The 24,857-nt window shown below is 37.5% G+C and overlaps 1 protein-coding gene across 5 annotated transcripts in view; it reads right to left on the reverse strand.

Moving 5' to 3' along the window:
* The window catches only part of MARCHF1 (membrane associated ring-CH-type finger 1), a 222,590-nt gene that overhangs the window by 7,043 nt on the left and 190,690 nt on the right, over positions 1-24,857 (reverse strand). For all 5 annotated transcript variants that reach the window (XM_056489853.1, XM_056489852.1, XM_056489851.1 and 2 more), the window contains one exon: positions 14,516-14,696. In XM_056489853.1, coding sequence (XP_056345828.1) covers positions 14,516-14,696 — 181 coding nt within the window. The remainder of the gene's footprint in view (positions 1-14,515; positions 14,697-24,857) is intronic.

Here is a 24,857-nt window from a genome sequence, read left to right on the forward strand (position 1 = left end):
GGCAGCTAAATCTTGAATGTTTCAGAGCTGTTGCCTCAAAACACAATCTCTAGAACATTTTCTAGCCTTTGTCAAAATTCTATGAATCACAGAATATTTTGGGTTAGAAGGGACCTTATGGGTCATCCAGTCCAACCCCCTGCAGTGAGCAGGCACATCTGCAATTGCACCAGCTTGCTCAGAGCCCTGTCCAACCTGACCATAATGTTTCCCAGGATGGGGCACCTACCACTTCCCTGGGCAACCTGTTCCACTGCTTCACCATTCTCACCATAAGAAGTTTCTTCTAAATGTAGTCTAAATACACCCTTTTTTTTATTGTTTTAAAACACTACCCCTTGTACTCCTGTAGCAAGCCCTGCTAGAAAGTTTGCTCCATCTTTCTTACAGGCCCCATTTAGGTACTGCAAGGCCACAATCAGGTCTCAGAGGCTTCTTGGCTTCTTTTCTCCAGGCTGAGCAATCCCAGCTTCAGCTTTTCCTCATAGAAGAGGTGCTCCAGCCCTCTGAGCATTTTTGTGGCCTCTTCTGGACTCTCTCCAACATGATCTGGGGGGGCACCCCAGAGCTGGATGCAGCAGTCCTGGTGGGGTATCTCAAGAATCACTTCTCCCACACTTCATAAACACAAAGCATAAATAGCTGTTTAGAAAGATGTAAATATTTCCTGAGTAATATACAAAGAGTCAGAGCTATTGGCTTCTTTATTAGCTGAGACCTCATTTCAGTTTCTGATATATCTATTTTTGAGTGAAAACTAAGCTTGCTAGGTTTTTTATGGCAGTCTGGAATAATGGGGGATTTTAAAAAAGGTTTGTTTTGATTTTAAGAATTAAAATCCCAAAACTCTATATTCATTATAGTTCATGTAGATAATACTCAGTGGTCAGACTAGACAGTATGTGGCATTATCACAGTTGTATATCATTACAGTCATCAGGTTACACAGCCTTTGACCTGGAGACTTTCCTTCTTTTTGCAGTGAAAATTCAATTCAAGTCTTGTAACAGACTTTCTTTCCAAGGAAAGAAACCTTGTCTTTTTCCAGATGGAAGAAAGGGTTTTACCTTAACCCTCCACTTACCTGTGGATGCTTTGTGAGAGATCAACATAGAACATAATGCAGAATGATTTGTTCTGAAACAGATTTTGTCTGCTAGCTCAACTTTGATGCTGTACCATCTGGTCTGTTGGAGAGAAGACTGCAGAATTTTCATTGTCATGCACATGTGCAGTCTCTTTATAGCGATTTTACTCTGTAACATACTCAAAAGCCTTAATGTAATCTGAATGCCCAGTCAAAGATAAATGCTGATCCTGTGAGTCTAAATGTAAGCATTTTGTAGGTGGAAAAGACACAATCAACCAGCCAACAGGCAGGATAGGTAAATAAAGTTTCAAGCTCACAGAATTCTGCTGAGATTTACATGAAAGGTATCTCAGGAGAGGAAGCCAGCAGAACTGGCTGAAGCAGGCCTTTTTGCTACCATCCCTTGATCAAATCCAGCCAGAGGCAAGCCAAGGCCTACTGGACTCAGCTTCCTCCAGCTGTCCCCTTTTCCTCTCCCATAAGACAGCCTGCCTTGCCTGTCTGTCTATTCCATCCACACCAGACAGAAAGTGGCTGCCAAGACACTGGGAGAGGTCACCAGGGCAGAGGTGATTATGGGACTGGAAGACTCTGCAGAATATCTCGTACTCCCAGTTTGGGACACAGGAAAGGAATAAGGTCCAAGGAGAGACTCTGTCTGTCATGGACAGATACCTGGGAGCATTTTACAGCTCACAGTGTGCCCCAAAGCTGCTCTTTTGTTTTGCCCTGCCCTTGCTGCAGTCACAATTCTCTCAGCTATGATGATGATGGGCTGAACTTAGAAGGGAAAACACAATTAACTTTGTGCTGTACTTCTGGTGATCCCAGCGGTAGCTGACGTTAAGTTCTCCATCCTACCCACACATTTTAGGTTGGTTGAACAGAGAGTACTTTGTCACTAGTGTCATGTCACTCATCTCTACCAGATGAGTTATGTCAGTAGATGAGCCAGCAGTTTATGTCATCCTGGAGCAGAAAAGTGCCATTCCCTAATTTAGGATTTTTTCAATAGGCTTATATCAAAAACTTAGCTTAGTTTTAGCACAGACTTGCCTGATAATGTGAAATAAAAATTGCTTGAAAATCTGTAACAAAGGATGAGACAACAACATACAATGAGCAATGAAAGCATCAGCCCCTTTTACTTATGCCTTATAGTCCAGGACTTGATACAGCCTAAGGTTGTGTGGGAAGTTTGGCAGGTGCTACCTTTCATGTCACACAGTGCATTAATGCCTCTTTAACCTCTGATAAATTCATCCCTGCTGTGTTTTGAAGCTTCTGCAGTTTTCATGGCTTTCCACATTCATAATAGCAAGATAAAAATAAATTGTGTCATGTTTTATTATCTTGATCAGTGATCTCCAAGAAAATACAGTAATCGGCTTGATGATACTGTGACACACCATGGATAGAATATCAGATGCTATCAAGGACAGAAAAACAGCACAAAATTAAGTACACAGATGCAACTTTCCTTGGAAACTTAGATGTTAATACTCCTAAGGTGCTCTAGAGACTGTAGTGAGAGAAATAAATGGAAGACTACAGCCAGAGGAGATCTTTATAATGACTTGCAAATTATGACTAAATTAATAGAAAAAGCTGTAGCTTTTGCCCAGCCCCCTACAAAACACCCCTTCACTGTTGTATATCCAACTGTCACACCCACAGGTTCTGTAATCCTGGCAGCAATACAAACACAGACTGCAGATCATCAGTGCAGATGCTTTAGTGCCCTGCAACAGAATGAATATCATAATGCTTCACAGAACAGGTGTTCTAGAACACTTTTTAACCTCTAACCAGAACCAAAAGACCTTCTACACAAGTCATCAAACAAATCCAAAGTAAGTACAACAATATGTATCCCCAGCAGAAAGCTTGGAATATCCCCAGCCCTTTTTTATCTTCTAAATAAGTTTTCTGAACACGTCCCTTGCACTGAGCTCTGAAAACCACTGGAGGGTGGTAGGAGACTGTCTGACTCAGAGGCTCCTACCAGAAGCGGAAAGAAGCTGGATTGTGAAGGTGATCAGGAACACTCATCCCACCCCAACTACTACTTACAGCTGCTTCTAAGACACAACGTGCACCTCAGTTGGAATTCCTATGCTTTACTGCCACAGAAGTTTGGAATAAACCTCAAAGCAGCAGCTGTAAAACTGTGCCCTGTTCTAGGTTTCTACCTCGTGTTTTGCTTTTGTTTCTGAAAGGCAGTCTTACTCAGAAACTTCAAGAGAATGGTTACTGATTTCAGATCCCATCTTGTAATCACAAAATGTAATCATGAATCTTCTGGGGAAATAAAAAAATAAAGAAAAGAAACAACAAACCCTAAAACATACAGGGAACTTTAAATCTTATGTAGCCAACCACTTCCCTTTCCTGTAATATAGTTTGAAAAAATCTCTCATATTTATTTTAAAGGATACAAAAATCTGCCTCCCTGCATGTCACTTCTAATAAAGGCTTGATTAATAAGTATGTGACAAATAATTATGGATATTTTCCTTAGTATCTTCTGAAACTCACTGAAAGTGTGGGGATGCTGTTTCATATCCTACATTCCAGTACAGCCTCTCTGCTTAACAGAAGCAAATCTGCAATTTTAATTCCCTCCCATAGATTACTCTCTGTGCAAAGCAGAACCAAAATCCTCGCCCTGCTCACTCAAAAGCTGTCTGCACACCTTGCTGTGGCACTGAGCAAACTCTGCTCTTGTGTTTCTTTTCCCCCACCTTTGCATTGTAGATTTGCTGCCTGTTCTGCCACACTGGCCACAGGTTTTTGTCTGCACAGATGTCCCGAGGCAGCTGCAGTTCTGCTGTGGGTTTGCAGATTCACACCTCCACAGCTGAAGGTCTCTCTCCCGCAGGGACTCAGCTCTGAGCATGCCAAATATTATAGGTGAACTTAATGGGCTGCTTTGCAACATGTGATGAATGCCTGGACTTTTTAACCCCTGGGCATTTTCAGGAACCCTGTTTTAAAAATTGCACGTAAGGAGGTCTGAGGGGTGAATCTGGTATCGGTGTGACATTGCAAATATTAATTTTTTTCATTACATTTTATCCCTATCCATCATTTAGCAGAAAAAAATTACTATGTATGTAATGTAAACAACACTCACAGCTGGAAGGATTTCTGCCCTCACCTAGAGCTACAGTCATGATGCAATATTTTCTGAATTCTTTCTACAGTCTGAAGAAATACTTTCAGCCAACCTTTATCTTAAAGTAATTATGCCTGCAAAATAAAGGCTAAAATTACTTATTAGAGGCTGTTGTAGAAACTGAACTCTGCACACAGATTAAAAATCACACAGAAAAAGATCTTTCTTATCTGAAACTCAACCCAAAGGATTTTTGAAAAAGAACTGAAAAGCACTTTTGAAAAAGAACTGGTGCAGTGTATGCTGAAATGAGCTGAGCAGTGAAGCTATGTCAACAGTCTGAACATGTAGCTCAGAGTTATTTATATGAGGGAGGGTTTTCTGGTCACCTGTTGCAGTAATAATTGGCTCAGGCTCCACAGTGAGCTGCTCACTGCTATCAACCTACCAGCTGGAGGAAAGCAGCTGCCATGGTAGTTTGCAGAATGGAATTTGTGCAGTGGGTGGAAGACAGAAAAATAATAGTAATAAAGGACAACAGGGCTCCACTTATGTTGGGAGAGTAAAATAGCCTTGCAGAAATTTGAAGTGTTCATAAGAGCTGAGATTCAAACCTTGTTATTTGAATAAAAGCATTTTGGGACTCTCTGTGCCATCTAAACAACATGTGGTTACAGCCTGTACCATGGGGACTGTGTCTTAAAGGACAAGCAATGTGTCCCCACACCCTGCTCCAACGTGAGAAGTGCCCCTCAGACAGTCCAACAGAATGAGCCAGGTCTGATGGCTGACAAGAGAAGGGTTTGGGCCATGAAAACACCTACAACTGTGTTCTTTTCCCCAAACACATCCAGAGACAAGGAAGAACTGAGCAGGTTCAGAGAAAATACAGAAAAACATATTTGTCATTGCCTTTTTTCAAAAGATGTATCCCAGAGAAGAAACTCTTGTAAGGATCAAGAATAGATGACCATAATTAGACCCCTGCTCAATTAAGTGCTGAATAGGGAAATAAAATGAATTTTTACAATTCCATGTCACCTGGTGGATCATATGGCCCTATAGATGCACAACCTTACCTCAATCTAGTTATCTCATTAGGTGTTCTAGTACAGATCATTGTCTGGCAAACCTGCCTGAGGTTTGTTCAAAATCTATTTCTGTCCCTAGGAGATATTAAACAAACCTGTCTGGAATTCAAAAGAATGTCTGTAGTGAATTTAAAACACCTATTAAAATTTTTAAACTGAACCATAAATGGGTGCATTTCTAAAGACAAACACACTTTAATTCACTTTTGTGTGATATGAATACCTAGAGTAATAAAAGAAATACATAATGGAAAACCTCACTTTGATAAAACACCTTAAGATTCTCATCTGCAAAGAACTAATAATTCAGTTTTATCATAACCAAGATGGGACGTTATTTCTTTTTAAAGTGACAATTAAAACAGCTGGACTTAAGTGATTTAAGCAGTATGCACTTTTCACAAGCTTATGCAATTTTTAGGTGTGTATGACATAAATTAGCAAACCCTTAAAAAAGGTAAAAAAAGAAGTGTAGAAATTAAGGAGTGCAAAAATTAAGTAATTCAAGAATATAATTTCTAAAATGAAGTGGCTGTTTTTGCAATATGAAAGTGGTATTGAGAATACTTGTCATTTACCAACTAGAACTTCAGTACCTGCATCCTAATCATCCCAACACAGACTAAACAAAAAACCAAACCAAACCAAACCAACAAACAAACAAACCAACAACCAAACAATAAAAAAATAACCAAAAAAACCCCAAATCCCAAACCAAACCCAACTAAACAAACAAAAAACCCCTGAAAAACAAACAAAAAAAAACCCCAATGCTTTGGAACTACAGGACCACATGTCCCTCTCATCCAATGCTCTGTCTCAAAGAGAGGCCAACACCAGATGCTTTGCAGAGATGTACAAGAAACCCGTGGCAAGCAATTATAGCATAATCTCTCCATACTAGGAGCCTCTTTCTAGCTCCCATCTGCTAGAAATTGCTTTACATCAATATATAGAATGCAGAAGTGCTCGACAAAGTGTTTACTTTCCAAGGATCTTCTTCGAATGCTGGAAAGACATTAAGCAATCTTTTGTTCAATAGAGTCTTCAGTGCTATCATGAACTCCTCTTTCACAATTTGTTTTTCTTTTCTTGCCTTGTAAGACCTCTAAGAAAAAGATCATTATCTCCAAGCACAGTTCACTCCAGCTACCTTATCTAAAAAATAATCCTGAAAGAGAAACTGCAGGGTGAACATTAAAACACTGATCAGGAGTGAACTACCAGCATGATGTAAAACCATGGGGAATATCTGGTACTAAGAACAAGAGGTACACATCTAGAACTCTAGAAAATATTTACTTCAGGTACCTGGGCCTGAAGCAAAAATCAAAAAAGAAGCTACATGTTGGTAACCATAAAGAAACAGGGATAAAAGGGGTAGAATCTATGTCTGCATTAACTTTTATCACAGTTAGCCAAGAACAGAAACAGATGCTACTGTTGTATGCTCTCCCTAAAGTATTTCTATGATCATTCTATCAAAAGGATCTAGTTTGTCACTTTTGTTCTCTTTGCAATTGTTGACTCTTGTCTCTGTCCACTATTTTCAAAAGAGCATCATATCTAATTGAAGGCATGGCATTTGCTCCAATCACTAAGTAGCAAATACCTTTAAATCACAGCCCAGTTCTCAAACAATTTAAGACACATTCACACACAAAGAAAACCACCAAAAAAATCGATCAGTAGAATTGCCAGACTACAAGAACACAGACCATAATTTTGCTGCAAGACCAGTTATGCTGAGATTTCCCTCTCTGACCAGAGCAGGTAGGGCTGCTGCATTTTGTGGTATGTATTCACTAAGCAATATAAAAGCAGCCATGACATAGGCTCAGTGGTGGATTTGTGATGGATTTCACTGGGGTCAATGGAACCACAAGACCTTTTTCCACTATAGGAGCCACAAAAAACCATCTCCCAACAGTCTGTGCCTGAGTCTCTGTCTTTGAATACCAAGTAGGGTGGGTTCCCTTTGCTCATCTGAGTGTTTATAGTGTAATGGAAATGGACAGAAGGCTCTGATAGATGTCTATCTATAGATAGACAGATACTAGAAATTGGAAAAGGAGAGAAATTAGAAAGACTGATATAGCAACATGCTGGAGACCAACATCCTATCACATAGTTTTGGATGCCTCTCCACTTCCTTCAGTTCTTCAGTCATGCCCAGTTGAAGGAAATTTCTCTGAAGATCTTTAAGCACCTAAAACAAGTTTTAGAATATAATCACAGCTTTGTTAGTCTTTACTTCAATTGGCTTCTCTCCAATATTCATCACAGTGCTTAATTTCTTGTATTTCAAATTGTCCAGCCTGCTGAGAATCAGTTCAAATAGTTACAGAGATGTGGTTTGGTTTAAATGTCTTTGTTTGCCAAAAACCTGGTATTTTTAATACATTGTTGTTTAAACATACTAGACATATTCTCCTCTTGCAGCTTAAACAGTATCTACACATATGTCTGAATTACCACATAACAAAGATTAAAAAAATGAGCTGATGCTCTTAATTATCTATAAATAGGCTTTAGGAAGAACACTGACTTCTAGCTACAGTTGCCTTTTCTGTCTTTTAATTTTCCCACAAGCGAGATTCTTTTGATCCAATTAAATAAAAATAAAACAGAGGAAAGTTGAGGAAAGCTATAGTAATTAAACTGCAGTCTAGTGTTCTAGTAAAAAGCTGAGGAAACCTATTCATTCTGGGAAAAAAAAAAGAGGAAATTTTTAATTTTTTTTCCCAAAAATTTTAATAAAAATGCTACAGGAATAAAATTTAATTAACAAAACCCACCAAACCTGAGTAAAGTAAAAGTTATCCCATTTGATCATAATTTATATCCATTACTGGAATTTCTGTGTTTAAAAAAAAAAATCACTGTGTTAAAGAAAAGCAATTTTTAGCATGCATTCCACCAACAAGCAAGCATCAACCTGTGAGCAGATCATTCTCACATTAAAAGGTCCCAGGCAAAATAAATATGAGGCAAATAACAATGTAAAATTGTATGTGTTAATTATGTGACAGCTAATTACCTATATTAATCAGATTCATGGATAGCAGCCCCCTCCCATGGGAGCTGGTAGAATTCCTAACTTCAAAATTAAACTGTAAAAATGGCATTTTTAAAAAAACTTAATGAATAACGAATGGCTTAGGTCAATGCTTGGGTTGATTGTGCTCTTTTAACTTCATATTACTAGCTATATGTTTTGTGTCAGCATTCCATTTACACTTTCTTTATTTGAAAAGGCAGAGTCTCTTAATTATTTTCAGTGCTTCAGCTTCCCAGTCCTTCCTCGGATATAACTATTGATGAGGTCACGGTGTAAAACAAAACACTGAGAGGGCTGAAATAAAAAAATGAAAAGGACGTCCCAAGCTCTTAAAACATGAGAGAGGCTGATGAACTGCAGGATGGAGTAGGGCTCTCTAAATAAAATGGGAATGGGATCTTTTGATGCAAGTTGCATCTGTAAAACAGCTCAGACCAACTGTTTATTTCAGCCTCAGAAAACACAGAAGGTTTATACCTCCCAGAGCTCATGTTCTAATACCCAGAGCTGAACAATCTCCCAAATTCCCCTTGCTTTTGTAAATGCTACTGAGCAGAAGTAGCCAATTTGGTTACTGGCATCTAATTAGAAAAGGACACAGTTATCATTTAATTTTCTGGTATAATATTTTTAATTTTCTTCTTAAAAGAATGCAAGTTCAAAGCAATGACTGTACAAACATCTTGCTCTGCCTCCAGGAAGGATGCTGCACATGGGGGTGTTCCAGCAAAGTATCACAGTAAGTTGGCTTTTAGCAAGTCTAAGGGTATGTTATGATGGTTTCAAGGTAAGAGGCACAAGAATCTTTTGCCAGAAGTCCATAGGAACTGGAACATCTGTGAGACTTAAGCTGTGTTCTGAATGGAAGAGAAAAAAATATGAAGATGGCAGGCTGGCACAAATTCTACCACCACAAGAAAGCTAAGTTCTAGTATTGTTCTTGTGGCAGAAAATGCCAGACAGCATTATTCTGTGAACTACAGCATGCTGTCTACATACAGATAAATTAGCAGTAATGCTCTATTATCCTCAAAAATTAAGAATACAACTGTCTGAACAAAGTAGTCCCTTGCATCCCTGAGGCATGACAATAGGATATAAATGCTATAGAATCATTTTTACTTCACAAGCTTTAATATACACATTGTCCCTTGAGCCCAAAGTTATTTGTTATAATGACATGATAGCCAACGAGCAAGTAATAGCTTTGTGCCTTTGTGCGTACTGGTGAAGTGCCTGACCCCACATATTGCAGGCAATTATTTGAGGCTACTGATGTTTTGAGACAGTTTACTGGAAGAAAGATAACACTGGAGCAGGTTGCCTTGACAACACTATGTAGCTGCACCAGAAATCAAACAAAAATGCAGGAACTCCTTCTATGTTGAGGACTGAAAATATTCATCAAATTGGGTCAAAAGGGAACTAATCCCACAGCAAGTCCCGTGCAATATTTGATATCACTTCTTATCATGAGCATTATTAGAAAACTGATGACAAAGCCAGGTGGTTCATACCTCTCAGCACAGGGCAGTAAGCACTGAACAGCAAGCAGCATGGTAATGACTGCCCAAATTTTGGGATTTTTTCCTGTAAGACTCTTCTGGTCACGTCTGGATCTGAGAGTTTACTCTGGCAGTAGTTTCTAATGGCAAGCACTTTTGATTTCATAGCAGTATATCACAGAAATTTCTCTGCAGGTTCTATGACTTTTGGCAGTGATCACCATGCTCTTAAAAGAGAGATGTAAATACTACCATTCAAGCTACCATTGAATCAAAAATGAAAAACAGCCTTAACATATTTTGCCATCACTGAATGTTTCAGGCATGCTAGGAGATTTTTTTTTAATAGCAGCATATAAGCAAACACAGAATACAAGAGGGGTAAACACTGAGAAGATATATGTACACATTCAAAATAAATAAGTTTATTTCATGGTCAGCATTTTCTTTGCTTCTGTTTAATTTAATAGAAACATATCACTCTGTACTAAAAGAACATTCTCAGTCCTCTATCTTTTTAAAAGGCATGAATTCAGATATCCTTTCTATCAGAAAGAAAATTAACCTCAACTGGTACATAATGCTTCTGTAAAAAAAAAAAATCAAATTACTTGCTCTTCCTTAATGACCATAAGTACCCACACGGTAACAATGTGCAGTATTGCTTATGCCTCACATAAATAAGACTTTATTTGTAAATCATTTCAAAAATAGAACTGGGAGAGAAAATAGATATCTCTGACACCACACCATAATCTGTCGGGATGATGCATCAAAGTAACACATCAGATACCAGATGTCTTAAATAGATAGCAAAATTTAAATATGAAAAGTATTTTGAAGTATAGCAAGGCACTGTTGAGAATCTCAATTTAAAGACATTTTTGTGTTTAAAGCTCCTTTTAATTTGACACTTTAATCCATTTCATACTTACTGTATTTTCATTCAATTCCCATTTCTACTAGTCTTCAAGCACCAAATTCAAGATATGAAACACAGGTGTTATATCTAGGATTGTATCTTTTTTAAAGAAGAAATGTTTTTCTCAGGTTTAAGCTATTACCTGAGAGAGCTCTATAAGGAATTCACACAAGCTTCTTACTACTTTCTAATTCCTTCTGTGAAAAAGCCACCTTTTAAATTCTGCAACATGGATTGCAGATGCTGGGAGGCAAAGCTACAAATGCAACTGTATTATTTATGATGAAAGACAGATGTAACAGAGGCCATGAGAAATAAACCAGAAACACTAAGCAATGCTTAATATTTAATTTCTATATTTATCTTGAGCTGAGTAATTAGACCTGTCCAAATATATGAAACACTTGCAATGTCTGTTGATCAGTGCTTAAAAGGATTACCTCAATGCAAAGACTCACTAAAATGATTAAACTGAGTTTTATTTGATGTCTGGTGCTTTCAGGGATTCTCTAATTAAATAACTGTTGCACATTGGCACAAACCTATTGATTTAATAGTGATTATCTTAATTTATGTTAATTTAGTATGTTCTACATTGTCACTTATGGCTGCTAAGAGATATGGCATGATATTCCAAAATTATTGTGCTATAAAACCTTAGGCTTTGATAAAAAATCTTTCATGAAACATTAAGGGTGCATGAAAGGCTGATGCATAAATAAAGATGGCAATTCATTATTGAATTAAGTAGTTTGTTTTCTATTTAAATCATGTGATTCTGCAAAATGCAAAACTATTGTCTTTAATTTTTTTCCCCTTCAGAAGACCAGCAGTAGAAATTTTACAAAGACATTATGATAAAATTCCCCATCATGCAACAATGCACAGTCAGAACCAAACTTAGAATCTTGTATATTGAGTGATGAAAGAGATTAAAAATCAAAAATCGGGACTGGTTAAGAGATGCGACCCTTCCACTTGTAGAATGTCACTTTAAAGCCAAATCTAATGGAAATTGCATCATCTGGAGCTGGACAGAAACTTTTACATTAGGGGAAATAATTGCCTTTGTTTTTTTGATAAATTAGTTTCTTATGGAAATGAATAGGCACTCCTTTCTGGAAACAAAATACATGGTCTTCTGTTTAGGAAACACGGAAAAGAAATGTTTTCATAATTCCTCAAAGCTTATTAGCAAAATTAGTAACTTTTTTTGCATCAATTTTGTTGTTCAGTTGGCATCCAACAAAATTGACAAGAATTGCATTGTTTTCAGATACATAATGTGCCTGCCATCATGCCAAGAGAATTTCAAAATTTTGGAAACTGTGATCTACTGCTGACAGGCCAGACTTAGTGCTGGGGACTGAAGGCTCTTCAGGTCTAGTACAGAACCAAGCTTTAGCAAAACCCAGAGCTTTCAAGGTCTGGAAATCCCAGAGTCAGTAGTGTTTTTCAGATCCTGCATCAAGAAGACGGGATTGTGTTAGGAGCTGCCTGTCCCACAGTACTTTGGTCCCTGATAACCATTTGTATCAGTCTTTTGAAAACAGACTCCAAAGGAATGCCCCAAAACTGAGGTTCTGGGCTTCATAAAAGCTGCCAAGAAATTTGACAGTTTTTCATTGGGACTTTCCACTTTTGCAAAATATATGCATTGTGACAAAAAAAGTCCAAAACAAAACTGTTTCAGTGATTTTTATAAAGGATGTTCGGGTGGAAATTTACCAGTCAGCTCTACTCATATGGCAGGTCTCATGATCACTCTTTCCTCCTTTACCTTAGCTTTGCTGCAGCTGTCAAAATACTTGGTTTGCAAAACAGCTTCTCATACACTGTTTAGTGTTTCAGAAACTTGCAAATGATGGTGATGATAGTGCTCACACTTCGTAAGGATCACGTTTAATTAAATGTAACACATGAAAGGTGTCAGTTGAATGCTATAATGCCAAAGGAAAACTAATTTTAACTTTGAAAAATCTTTGGAAGTTTGGTTTCTGAAATTGGTGTGACTTAAAGGATTTACAGTTAGATGCTGGGTCCATCCTACACAAATATTTGTTAGCATTGCATTTGAAGGGAGGAATGTTGCCAGCATAGACTGCCAGGCAGATAAAACTAATTTTGAGTAGTGCTTTGAGCAGAAACAAAAATATCCTGCCTGAGAGGCAAATATTCTCCATGTCAGAAAGCTAAACCATACCTGAGAACCAATGATAAGCTGAATAAGATGGGAATCGTTCAATTAAGACATTACAGACTTGTAGGAATTGTATTACCACTCTAAAAGTGGCACTGTCCATACACAGAGTTAAAAGTACCTCTGATATCAAGTTATGCACATTTTGCATTCCTTTTCTCCTTGGTTGCTATAAATTTTGTTTCCCTTTTATAAAAGATGCTGTATTATCTAACAAAACCAAGAAAAGGCTTTTGTTAAAAATACCAATATGTGTGTTTTCTCTTGAGAAAAGTAACTGTTGTGAGAGTACTTGGTACACGTTAGATATTGAAGCAATTTGGTTTGAAAACAGAAACATATAAACTGAAAAAATTCCCCAAAGATATTCATCAGGCAGGGTTTTTTTATACAATTATCTTATCCTGTCACATTAGTTAAAATTTTTCTGCAATTAATAAAACTGAAGTCAATATAATTAAGTTTTTAGCCATTTTTTTTTCTATTTCTGTATCTGTTTCCATTTCTAGCCTACATGGCCAGATATACCTGGCGATTGAGAACTTTCCCCATCACAAGGTTTGCTTGCCAAATTAGCCCAGATTCTCACTTCAGAAGTGGTTTATCACTATGGACTTAATAGAAAATTCCTCTGAATGGGAAGTGTGAAGGAATTCCATTGATTCTCCTTTCTCTGAACTACTGCTACCTCTGTAAGGCCAACAAAAACAAAATGTCTTTTGCCATTAAAACACTACTATATAGGCATATGCTAGTCATAAGCAATAGTTTCTACATGATTTTCATGTAGAAATTTATTTTAAATCAAAACTTGCCCAGTTCCAGATTAACTCAAATTTCAAAGATTCAACGAAACTCCAAAAGGATGAGAGTGTTTTAAAACAAAAATTTGAAGATAAATTATCCACTCCAAAGGAAACAGAACCCACATATGTTTAATAAACTCTTCACCTTCCCTACACTGACAATCTGTGTAGCATTTTATTGATTTATCTTAGAAAACAGATGAGTGCAGATAACAAACATTTGACATTCAGGATGCAAAGTCACCCTGTCTTTTAAATTCCATTAACTAATTTTAAAGCAGAAGTGATTAATTTGCCCATGAGTGTCACAGCTACAACAGATGCAGCTAAATTGACTGTGTTACTTCATAACTGCTGTCTCCACATGGGTATAAGCATCATTCTCAACCAAAAGTTATGGGCTTCATGTAAAAATTGCTGGGTGAACTGTACTGTGTTACTCAGGAGCAAAACACGAAAAGATTTCTTTCTGCCTTAAAAATAGGCAGATGAACCCACAACAAAAAGCTGAAGATAAAAAGTCTAAACCAAAAGACCATTGTTTGTGCATTTATATTGTGTGTGTGATGAAAGAGAGTGTTTAGTCAAATTCTCTGTAAGAACATCATCACCGTGACTGATTCCCAACAGCAAACACAAAGCCCTTCTGGACAGATGTTTCTCCAACTGTGCTGGCAATTCCCACAGCCCCTCTGCAGGGTGACCAGCCCTGCAGCACCCACCTTGCGGAGAGGCTTGAGCTTGGTCTCCATGATGAAGTCGTACTTGCAGAGCTCGCAGCAGCGCGTGTCCGAGCTCTTGATCCACTGGTGCAGGCAGGCCTGGTGCACAAAGCGCAGGGTCCCCGTGCAGCGGCACGGCGTGATGAGGGGGCTCTCATCATCTCCCTCACAGTGACAGATCCTGCCAGGAGGGACAGCAAGAGCCAGTCAGCCAGCCAGCAATGCACAGGCACTGCCCTGTTTACACTGCCTGCTCATCTTCAGGCTCGACATTCAAAGGGTGCCAGGTATATCACCTTTCAGACCTTTTCAGAACACACTCCTTGTTCCTTTCTGCCATTTAGCAATTTCTCTTCACTTAGTTATTTCTCTTTGAATTTGCTACGTGGTCTGAAGGTGAATCAACAGAAATAACAGTTTTTCCCCTTTTATGCATAGCAAAACCTTTAAGATAAATACCAGAGCAGAATAGTTCTTGGTCTGTAAGTAATGCCAATAAAATCCTCAAAGGTAGAGAAATCTAACCTAAGCTGAAAATATCCAGCATGTGAAATACAAAAAGTTCCTAGGATATCTCTTTGGAGTTACACAGTTAAAAGAATCAGAGAGCAGTTTTGAGTACTCTGAAGTCATGCATGTGGCACAGTGTACACATGTGTACACACATGCATACTTTTTAGGAGGTAGGTATTGAAAAATCATGGTCATTTTTTTATTCCTCACTGTCCCTTTTAAGCAGATAGCTGCATTATCTGGGAAAACGAAAACTGCTCTGTAAGCAGATCCTAAGATAGAGGCTGGTCCCAGAACTGTTTTACCTTATGATGGGATATAGAGCTTTTCATGTTGTGGTTTTGCATAAAGTGATCAGTGTTCTAACATCATCATCTAAAGGCCTTCTTCTGTGACACATGGCCAAGTGTCCTGCTGATTTTCCCCTCTTCCAAACAGTCTACTGGTCACATCAGGAAAACATTCACCCACCAAAAACAATGTCAGATTTACTGGCAAGCATCTCTTTGAAGGCAGAGAAAGCTCTACAGAGAGCAGAAGGCTTAATCAAACACCTGAAGTTAAGGAGGTTCACCTAAATGAAGAGCAATTCCCTCCATCCCCAACATACAAAAATACAACAAAGCAGCTGAAGTCTAATGAGTATCTGAAGGGTCAAGCTGGCATGCAAGAGAAAAAAAAATAAAGCAACAAAAAAACAAAAAAACAAAAAAACAAAAACAACAACAAAAAAAACCAAAACAAAACAAAAAAACCCAAAAAACCAAAAAAAACCCAAAAAAAAAAAAGAAAAAATAAGAACAACAAAACAAAACAAAAAAACCAAAAAACCTGAAGTCCGAGAAATGCTATTTCAAAATGAAGAAGTAGCAATAAGAAGTAGATCCTGTTGTCACACAAATGAAACTTGGGCCTTAGAAACTTAGTGCCTAGGAAGGGCACCCTCGGACAGTGCAGATGCAGAAGCATCTGAACACATCTCAGGAATAACAGCCTTGTACAGAAAAAACTGTGACTGCTCCACCTCTAGGGCAGGAAAAGGGGTAGGAGAGCTGCAGGATGAGGTTGTCTTCCTACTGGGAAGATGGGTGACCTTTCTAGAGCTGGAGCTCCTGATGCATGTCAGAAGGCAAAGCCATCCCAGGAAGGACTGGCTGCTGCACAGCTCTGAGGCTGCCCAGCCCGTAAGCAGCTGAGGAGGAAATTCCAATGTCGACATGAAAGATCTACAGATCAAAACTGGCAGCTCCACTATTCTTCCACGGTGTAGCCCCAGAGCCATGAGAAAATCAATCTACAATAATAGGAAAGCAGAACAAAGCTGCTCTGCTGGACATACAGAAATAAAGAGACCAAAAATATCCAACAGATAAATGAAGCTCTGAATAGCCGGTCCACAAAAGCCAGGTTTCAATTTCTGCAGTGGTGCTCATACAGGATTTCATGCCCCCCAACAGTGAAGAGAACAAATTACTCACAACTTCCTTCTTGAACATGTTCATTTTTTGAGACACATTTTACAGGAACTCAATTTACAGTCTTGTCTTTACTAATCCAGCTGAGTTAGGTGAATCAGTAGCTTAGTTCTTAGATGGGAATTGCCTACATGGTGATTTCTTACTGAGCCTCTAGCTTAAACAGAACTATATTTTCAAAACACTGAATATTTATTTTTCTAACAAATGCATTCCCAACTGAGAGTTACATAAAAAACTTAATTTTCTTTTTAAATTAAAGCTATTTCCCAAAGGAAGACCAGCATTCTCTGTTCATTTAAATTCAAGCTATACATAATTTATTTTACAGCCTTAGTATTTAAACTATTTAGAAATTAGACAACTAAGCTATATACCCAATAGCCTTTTTTTCTACTACTGCCAAGATTGTTTAAAATAAAAATAAAAGTCTAAAATTCCACGGGGACCTTCAAATAAAGTGACACTGCAAATTTGAAATGAATAGAAATAATCCTTAGTAGAAATACTTCTACAGAAAAACTCTATATGCATTATAGATTCTATTTCAGCTTTCCTTGTACATAAGTCACGAGCCAATTGTATAAACAACACGGTGACACTAAACTTACACCATGAATAAGCTCCAACTAAATATTCTAACAGCCTACTCCAGCTTTATAACCATTAAATATATTATGAGAATTAAAATAAACTTCAATAGGAATTCAAGTCCAAAGAAAATAACCAAAGGCATGGCTTTCATTAGCTTGAATGCCCTTTGGTCTATTTGGTGAAATTTAACTCTTTGTTATTTGTTTTACCAGAAGAAATTAGCTTAAGAGATTACTGTGTACCTAAACTCATAGTGACAGTCTAAAGAGTTTTTGGTGCCCAACACCTGTGGTAACAGACTGTTGACTAAATGCTTAAACATCTTTTAAAGACTTGGAACAGATAACTTGCTCTGTCTTCCTCAGCCATTAGAATTGAACCACAATTTTGTGTGACTTTGCTCTTTGATATGCTCATCTATAATTTACATCATAATTATCACAAATTATAGAAAGTAAATTGTTAATGATGATTTTGAGAAGTTTGTTGAGCAAACAGAATGGATGTGGGGATACAAAGCACAGACATACCTGAACCATGTCTAAATCAAGTTGGAGGTGGAGAACTTTAGTTCTAGTTTCCTGTTGTCAAATGATCACAACTGTTCAAAACTTTCATGCATCAGATTGACTATTTAGCTGGCTGAACTTGTCCTGAGAGTAAAACTTGTTAGCATAATTTAAGAATTAACTGAATAGGAAGAAAAAAAACCCAAATCAATCTCTATGAGAAAGAAAAAAAATATATAATTTGCTGTATCTATACTGACTTATTTACAAGTTGTAGTACAGCACTGATCATTGTTAATAGCTACAGTTTTGGCTGCTCAGACACACCTGCAGAATTTACATACTCAGCTTTTCTCAACTTTTTAGCCCTTTAGTAGATAAATGATAAATGGCCTTCATTATATAGAAATACCTTTGACTAATTTTTTTTGACAGCTTAGTGCTTTAAGCACTCCTGTCTATGAACAGGACCTTTCTTTTCCAGGGAAAAGATGAGCACAAGAGTCCAAAGGAACTTTTGCTCTATGAATCATATGTACACTGGACAACACAGGATATATGAGCCATTAGATGACCTACTGATGCAGATATACAAAATTTTGTATGTCTATGTGTATACACCTACAAACATATCACAGAATATCTCTATTTCTTTAAATAAAACTCACTGTGAATCCTTATGAAATAATACTCTGACAGTGCTGTCATCCTTGTGCATAAGTTTTTGTTTTATATGTCAGTATTTAAATTACCCAGCACATATTTTCCTAGCACAAAATTGTTTCTACAACCTTCAGCAAACACATGTACCAAACACAGAAATTAATGCTAACACTGTGCATACATGAGATGAAAAGAAAAAAAAAGCACAAAAATTCTTTGAAGGATGTTCTTAAACAGCAGGTTCACATACATAATGCAACAAATTAAGAAAATATTTTTCAGGAAAAGAAACCCATAATGTTAAAACTCAAAACATCAGTATTTGTGAAAGTTTTTTCATAATTAATATAAAAACTATTGCAGAGCTCTTGTATGTTCCTTACAAAACATACTGCCACCACATATATATAAACAAAAGGAATTTCTTATCAGACCAAAATAATGAGATATAGCTAAAGAAAGCACTTAGAAGTGAGGCATCTTCAGAATTTACTGTTGTCATACTGTCTTAAATTTCATAACTATGAATTGCTTTCCCATGTTTTCCATGGTCCTGTTCATGGCAAAATATAAAAGGCAGAAAGGGAATGTGTGAAACCAGTCTACAACTTGCAGGCATTCCTAAAACCATTGGATTTTGTCTGATTTTCAAAAAAACAGCAAGAGTTATCTTGGATGACTGACCTTACTTGTCATGAAATTAAAACTTTCTTTCTTCCATAAAGACAAAAATTTCCAGTTTTCCATACAGACAATCTCAGTTTAAAAGGTCTACGATCAGTATGGAACAAGGAGATCACTTGGAAAGCTTTCAGGTTTTCCCAACAGTTATTTATTCTGGCAAAATCATGGTAATTGCAATTGCAATCTAGATAGTTAACATCTAAGCTGCTTATTGCAAAAGATACAGGCAGATTCCAACAGATTCGTAGCCTTTTCTTCACATGGAGTTAGGAGTTTTACTTTCATTAAAGAGAACAGCTGCTAATCTCCAACCTCACTGGAAACCCAGCAGTTTCCCTAACCTGTCTTTCACTAATCCACCCAACTCTTTGGAAAATAACAGAATAGGCTGATCCCTGTGCCTCTGTAGTGAAGTGGAAAACACACTTATTCTGCAGGAGTCCTGTGAGACTTAGTGCTCCATTCCTACCAGCAAGTGCTCCTCTGGGGCAGCATCTACCCAGCATTCCCATGGATGACTACTGCCAAAGGAAAGTGATAAAGAATAGGGATCAATCAGCATGTCCCTGCTTCTGCTGCAAGCCACATTAAGAACCCTTGTCACTAGGAAGCAGAACTGGTATAAAAGTGTTTGCAGTAATTCTGCATCACCAGAACTCTTTCTGTGGTCCAGATATGGATCCAAATATGGATCCCAAATTTGCAATTGGCTCTCTACCTCAGTACCTGGCAAAACTGCTAAGGATCTTTGGCCATTACACATAGACCAAGGGTTTAGCTATAGAAGCTTTTATAGATTTCCTTGAAAATACACCAGGTCGAATTTTACCCTCATTAACAAGTGTAAAATGTAGGGGAATATCTTTGAGGCTTCAAAAAAACAGAAATGCATATGGTGACACGGTCATTATTATACATAACACTTAAATAATGCTTAAGGGCTATAAATGATTTAATTATATAAAACCTGTATTGTTCCTTACTTCTCTGGGTGCTGTACAGCTGTGTCCATGCTAACAAGCATTACAGTGAAATTGTAACAAATCTGTTGAAAAAAAAAGCTAGTGCTAAAACCTGGGGTATCTACACCAGACCCATCTTGGTAGGCATTTCTTTTATTTGAAACTGATTTTAGACCAGACCAGGAATACACTCAAAGGAAATACAGTTGGGGAACCCTAGGACAAATTCTCAATGTGGTCTAAACCATGGCAAAAGCAGTGTTGATCAGATGTGCTTCAAAAGCAGGCTCCTTATCTGAACAAAAGAACTAATGGAGGCCCCTTCACCTGCCAAATCAGCAGGTGCTACAGCCTTGTAACTGTGGCATGTTTACACCAACTGTGATGCCATTTATACATAGGCAAACTGAACTTCATTAACACCAAATAACCACACTGTCATTTTCTTGGAGATGGCAGAATACCAGTACAAGGGAAATACTTTTGAACTTTTAACGGATTTCCTTAATAAAAGAGGGAAATTGTTTTCTCCATATAAATATGCTCAAGGAAGACAATGCCTATTCCAGAAATATTGTTTTTGGTGAGAAATTATTGAAAAGGCAGTTAAATCATGCCCTTCACTGGAAAGCACCTATGAACATATAATGGCTATGCAAAGAAAAATTTTTACTCTGTTTGGTGAGTACATCTCATCACTGTATCTCACCGTTGCTAAAGGGAGCTTAGTCAGGCAGAAACAGCAGAGCTGAAAAACACTGGAGCAAGTGAATCCCTGGATTTGATTTTTGGCTGTGAGGATTATTAGCTGCCAGCATGAAATGCCACGAGCTCCTAGGTTATCTTAATTGGACCAAAAGGATCCAATTCCCCAAGGTTGCAAAAGGATGAACAGAATTGCTGTCACTACTGTTTGATTTTTTTCTTAAGAAAACTATTCTGTCCAAAAAAAGGTAATTTTCTCTTTTGCCAATTTATAAAGTGCTTACAGTAATTTTAGATAGTTAGAACCTAAAATTAAACAACTTTATGAACAACTCACAGCGAGTAATTGTCATTCATAAGAAGAATCCATAAAAATATCAAACTACTCATGCATAGTTTATCACTTAGAAAAAAAAAAGGTTAAATTCACTGAACATGTCACCCTGCAATAAGCTTCAGAGTGCCATGTTTCTCTTGCTGTCATTTTATAGGCTTTTCTTGTTTTAAATCTCATTTCCATTCTTTCCAGTTTTAAATCACTAAGAAATCTAAATGACAAATTGGTCTTCCTCTCCATTTAAACATGGTGTGAATGAGGCATATTAATTCTGCACACCAAATGTAATCCATTTGTATATCTCTTCCCTGACACTCCTGCCCTTCCATTATGCTATACAGTCAGTTATCTTTTCCTGACTAGAAGAAAAACCATTTTTAAAATAGTGCACTACAGCAGTGGAATTTCATAAGGGCCTAGTTTGTAAAGCTTTCTCTTCATTTCTGCAAAAGTGATCAGAATTTGTAAGAGCCCCAAGAGCAAACAACATTAGCGAAAGCACATGCATATTTTATTTTGTTGACATTTCTTGTCTTCCTATTAATCTTCCTTTATGGGTGATAAACAGGATATCTGAAGAGTTACAAGTAACTGCTGCCTCAGATGCACTGTTAGTGCAAGATACATGTCTGACAAGATTTACTGCACTGAACAAGTTCAAAGAACTAGGGACTGCATCTCAAAATAGATATGGATATGGATACAGATTTCCTCCCACCCGCCTAGTGAAAGTCAAAGTTTTAAGGAACTAAACTCCACACACAAAATATGCAAGCCTAAAGTATTCAATAACGGGACCCTTAAAACAAAGGGTAACTTTCTAACAGGAAGCTGTGCCATTTCACTTATTTCCATGAAAAATAAGTGCTGAGAGAAACAAGCAGAACCAGGACTCAGTTCCTCCAGATAAGTGAGTCCAATCGCAGAGACATGCTTGCCTGACTTTGGCTCTCCTTGCATCCTTGTGAAGCATGGAGAGCTCCCAAAAGAGACTGCATAACCAGATGGCTGAAGAGGTGACAGATGAGGATTTGAACCATCACGCAGATAATAGAATTAACCAGAATTTCATACTGCTTCAAAGAATGATGAACCACCAGACCATCAAGCAGAGGAGGAGATTCCTCAAAAAGCAAGAGACTCCTATCAAAAAGTCACCTTGCAAAACATAAAGCTCTGAAGAGGAAAGCAAGCAGCAGTCACAGTTCTGTTCAAGGAAGGGGTGAGGAATCAACATGCAGGACAAGATTCAGAGACTTAGCTTCTAACATGTCATCCTGAGATCACAAGGTACACACTAACATCCCAAGGAGAAACAGGTGAAAAACCCTCCAGTTAAACACCACAGTCTGGAAGTACAGCATCTTCCATCTATAATGGTGATTTTAGAGGGCTCTGGATGGTATTTCATGTCTACATATTCTTCACTACAGTTTTTTCACTGGGTCCAACATCAAGGTTTCAGCGTAAGTGTTTAGAATGGGTGTTAAAATTCAGCAGTAGAACTTGAAGTTACGTATATATATATGTCGATATATTTATCTTTTGTTCAACTTTCCTTTTTTTCCTTCAAGGACATGTTTCCTACCAACCACCTGTCTGCTGATTTCATGAGCACTCTTCTACCTGAATATTTCAGAATGTAAGTAATTTCATGAAAGATTTTTTTTTTGGCAGGTCCTACTAAATATAAAGAAAAAAACCCAAACCTGCTGAAGTGCTTGATTTCACAGACAGAAACTACATAATCACATTGCCTCTTGTCATGTGCAATATATACTATTTCTTCCCATCTGGAATTGTGCTAGCACACAGAAATGTGATAGTCTTTTCCTAAGTTTATAGTGGCCTTTAAATTAAAACACAAGGTTTTGAAAACTGTTTTTTAAAAATTATGCTTGAAATATACTCTGCAGATCTCATTAATCAACTTCATTATCTCCTTTGCTTCTCCCCTTCCCTGCTTGCTTTCTCACATGCCCTACTCCTCAAATAAGGCCCTGCCATTACCTGACTGCAGTCATTCAGAGTTCAACAAAATCAAAATTTGACTTCCAATAAGCACCTTTTTTTCAAAGTGAGAAAATCCACTTTATTCAAGTGCATATGTTTTTGCTGAAATGACTGAATCAGCACTACAAAAAGATTTTATACCAAAAGCCTAACTAGTTAAACAGAAATACATCTTGACTATATCATCAATAATAAAAATACCACAAAATATATTCAGAATCAATACACAACACTTATGATCCACTAGTGGTAATATCAACTACCCAATTTTCTTTTCTTAGTGATTTCCATGTGAAAATCCATGAGACTAACTTCTCACAATCCATTCACTTTGTCATGTCCAATACAGAGCTGCTCCCTTCAGGGAGATTATCCACATGCAGACCAAAGAAAGCTATTTCTGAGGCCATCCATGGCAAGTTCCAGGATAAAGTACATATGAAGAAAATCTCAGGCACAGGGCTACTTAGGAAAAGTGGGATCCAACTGTATGATTTAGAAAGCCTATCCTGTGAATCTTTTAACAAAAATAAATTAAATTAGGTGCTGAAACATCTTAGCACGGTCAGAATTTATGTTGTAATTCAGAAGAAGAAACCTTGTCTCCTAATGGACTCCAGGAGAAATCAGTTGTTCATGGAAGAGACTGAAAGGTCAACATTGATGCCATGACATTTTTTCAGCATTTTGGAAAGAATCAGTGACACTAGAAGAGCAAATGATTCACTGAAGTGACCAAGAGGCTCCCCTTAGACTAGAACATATTGCACAATGGTACTGTACTTTATCTGACTAATGTGCTTATGCTGGAATTGAGTGTGCCCTGTCACATTCCTGCTCATGCTGCTAAATGCAGAGTGAAGAAACTGTCAGTAATCCACGAGGAAATGAAGGAAAAAACTTGCCTACCCAGAAACTTAAAGACTTAAATAACTGTTGCAACAAGATGTTTATGATCCCAGTTCCTCTGCTATTTCCACACAATACCGTTCAGGTGAGGGCCATTCCTCCCAGCAAGTGCTGTCATATCAACTAAAGGACATGGATAGCTAGGATGAAAAGCTTGAAGAAACACCACAGGAAAACAAATTTTCCAAATCACAACCAGATCTGCTAACCCAGTCTTAGCATAAACATGAGAAAACCACCCTCCTTTTTCTATTTCTCATGCAGAAAAACGGTGCATATGTGCACAGCTACAATGACATGCAATTATTTATTTGGATTTTGCTTCAGATTGGAGGCTGTAAATTTTAAAAAGAAAACATATCACAGTTCACGAATCAGTGAAGTGCATGGACCTGTCCTGAGAAATAGAAACTACAGTCTGTTCTGAACTGGTAGTAAAAACATGTCTTCCTTTTTCCTCAGCAGTCTGCAAACTGATTAAGTAAGACAACCTTTCAGCTATGAAAAATTAACAGGCTTTTGATTTTGCTACGTTTTTCCTAGATGTATTACAGTCACTATGATACATCTGATAATGACAACAACAACAAAAAAATAGCATTATCCCTGCCATATAGAAAAATGCATTTATGACTGGCTTGAGAAATTTTGCAAAACAGGTCTCATTATCAACCATATTAAGTTTAATGCTGGTTGTTCAAAGAACATCTCTACTGATACTGAGCCTAAGGGTACAACCTATCAAAATTTTTCATCTTTCCTGAACTAAATAAGAGCCTTGCTGAAAAATCTGCATGCATATCAAAAAGGTCCATCCTTGAACCAAGCTTCAAGTCTCACAAAAAGTGCCTGAAAAATTATAATAAAATTCAGTGGGTTGAGAAGACAAATAAAGACTGGGATATACTTTTCATCTGAAAGCAAATTCTAAATTTAGTGAACTTAGGCAACAGTTAGAACTAATCTACATAAGCCATT

This window comes from Oenanthe melanoleuca, chromosome 4 (genome assembly GCF_029582105.1).
Source record: "Oenanthe melanoleuca isolate GR-GAL-2019-014 chromosome 4, OMel1.0, whole genome shotgun sequence".
In the NCBI taxonomy this organism is placed as follows: domain Eukaryota; kingdom Metazoa; phylum Chordata; class Aves; order Passeriformes; family Muscicapidae; genus Oenanthe; species Oenanthe melanoleuca.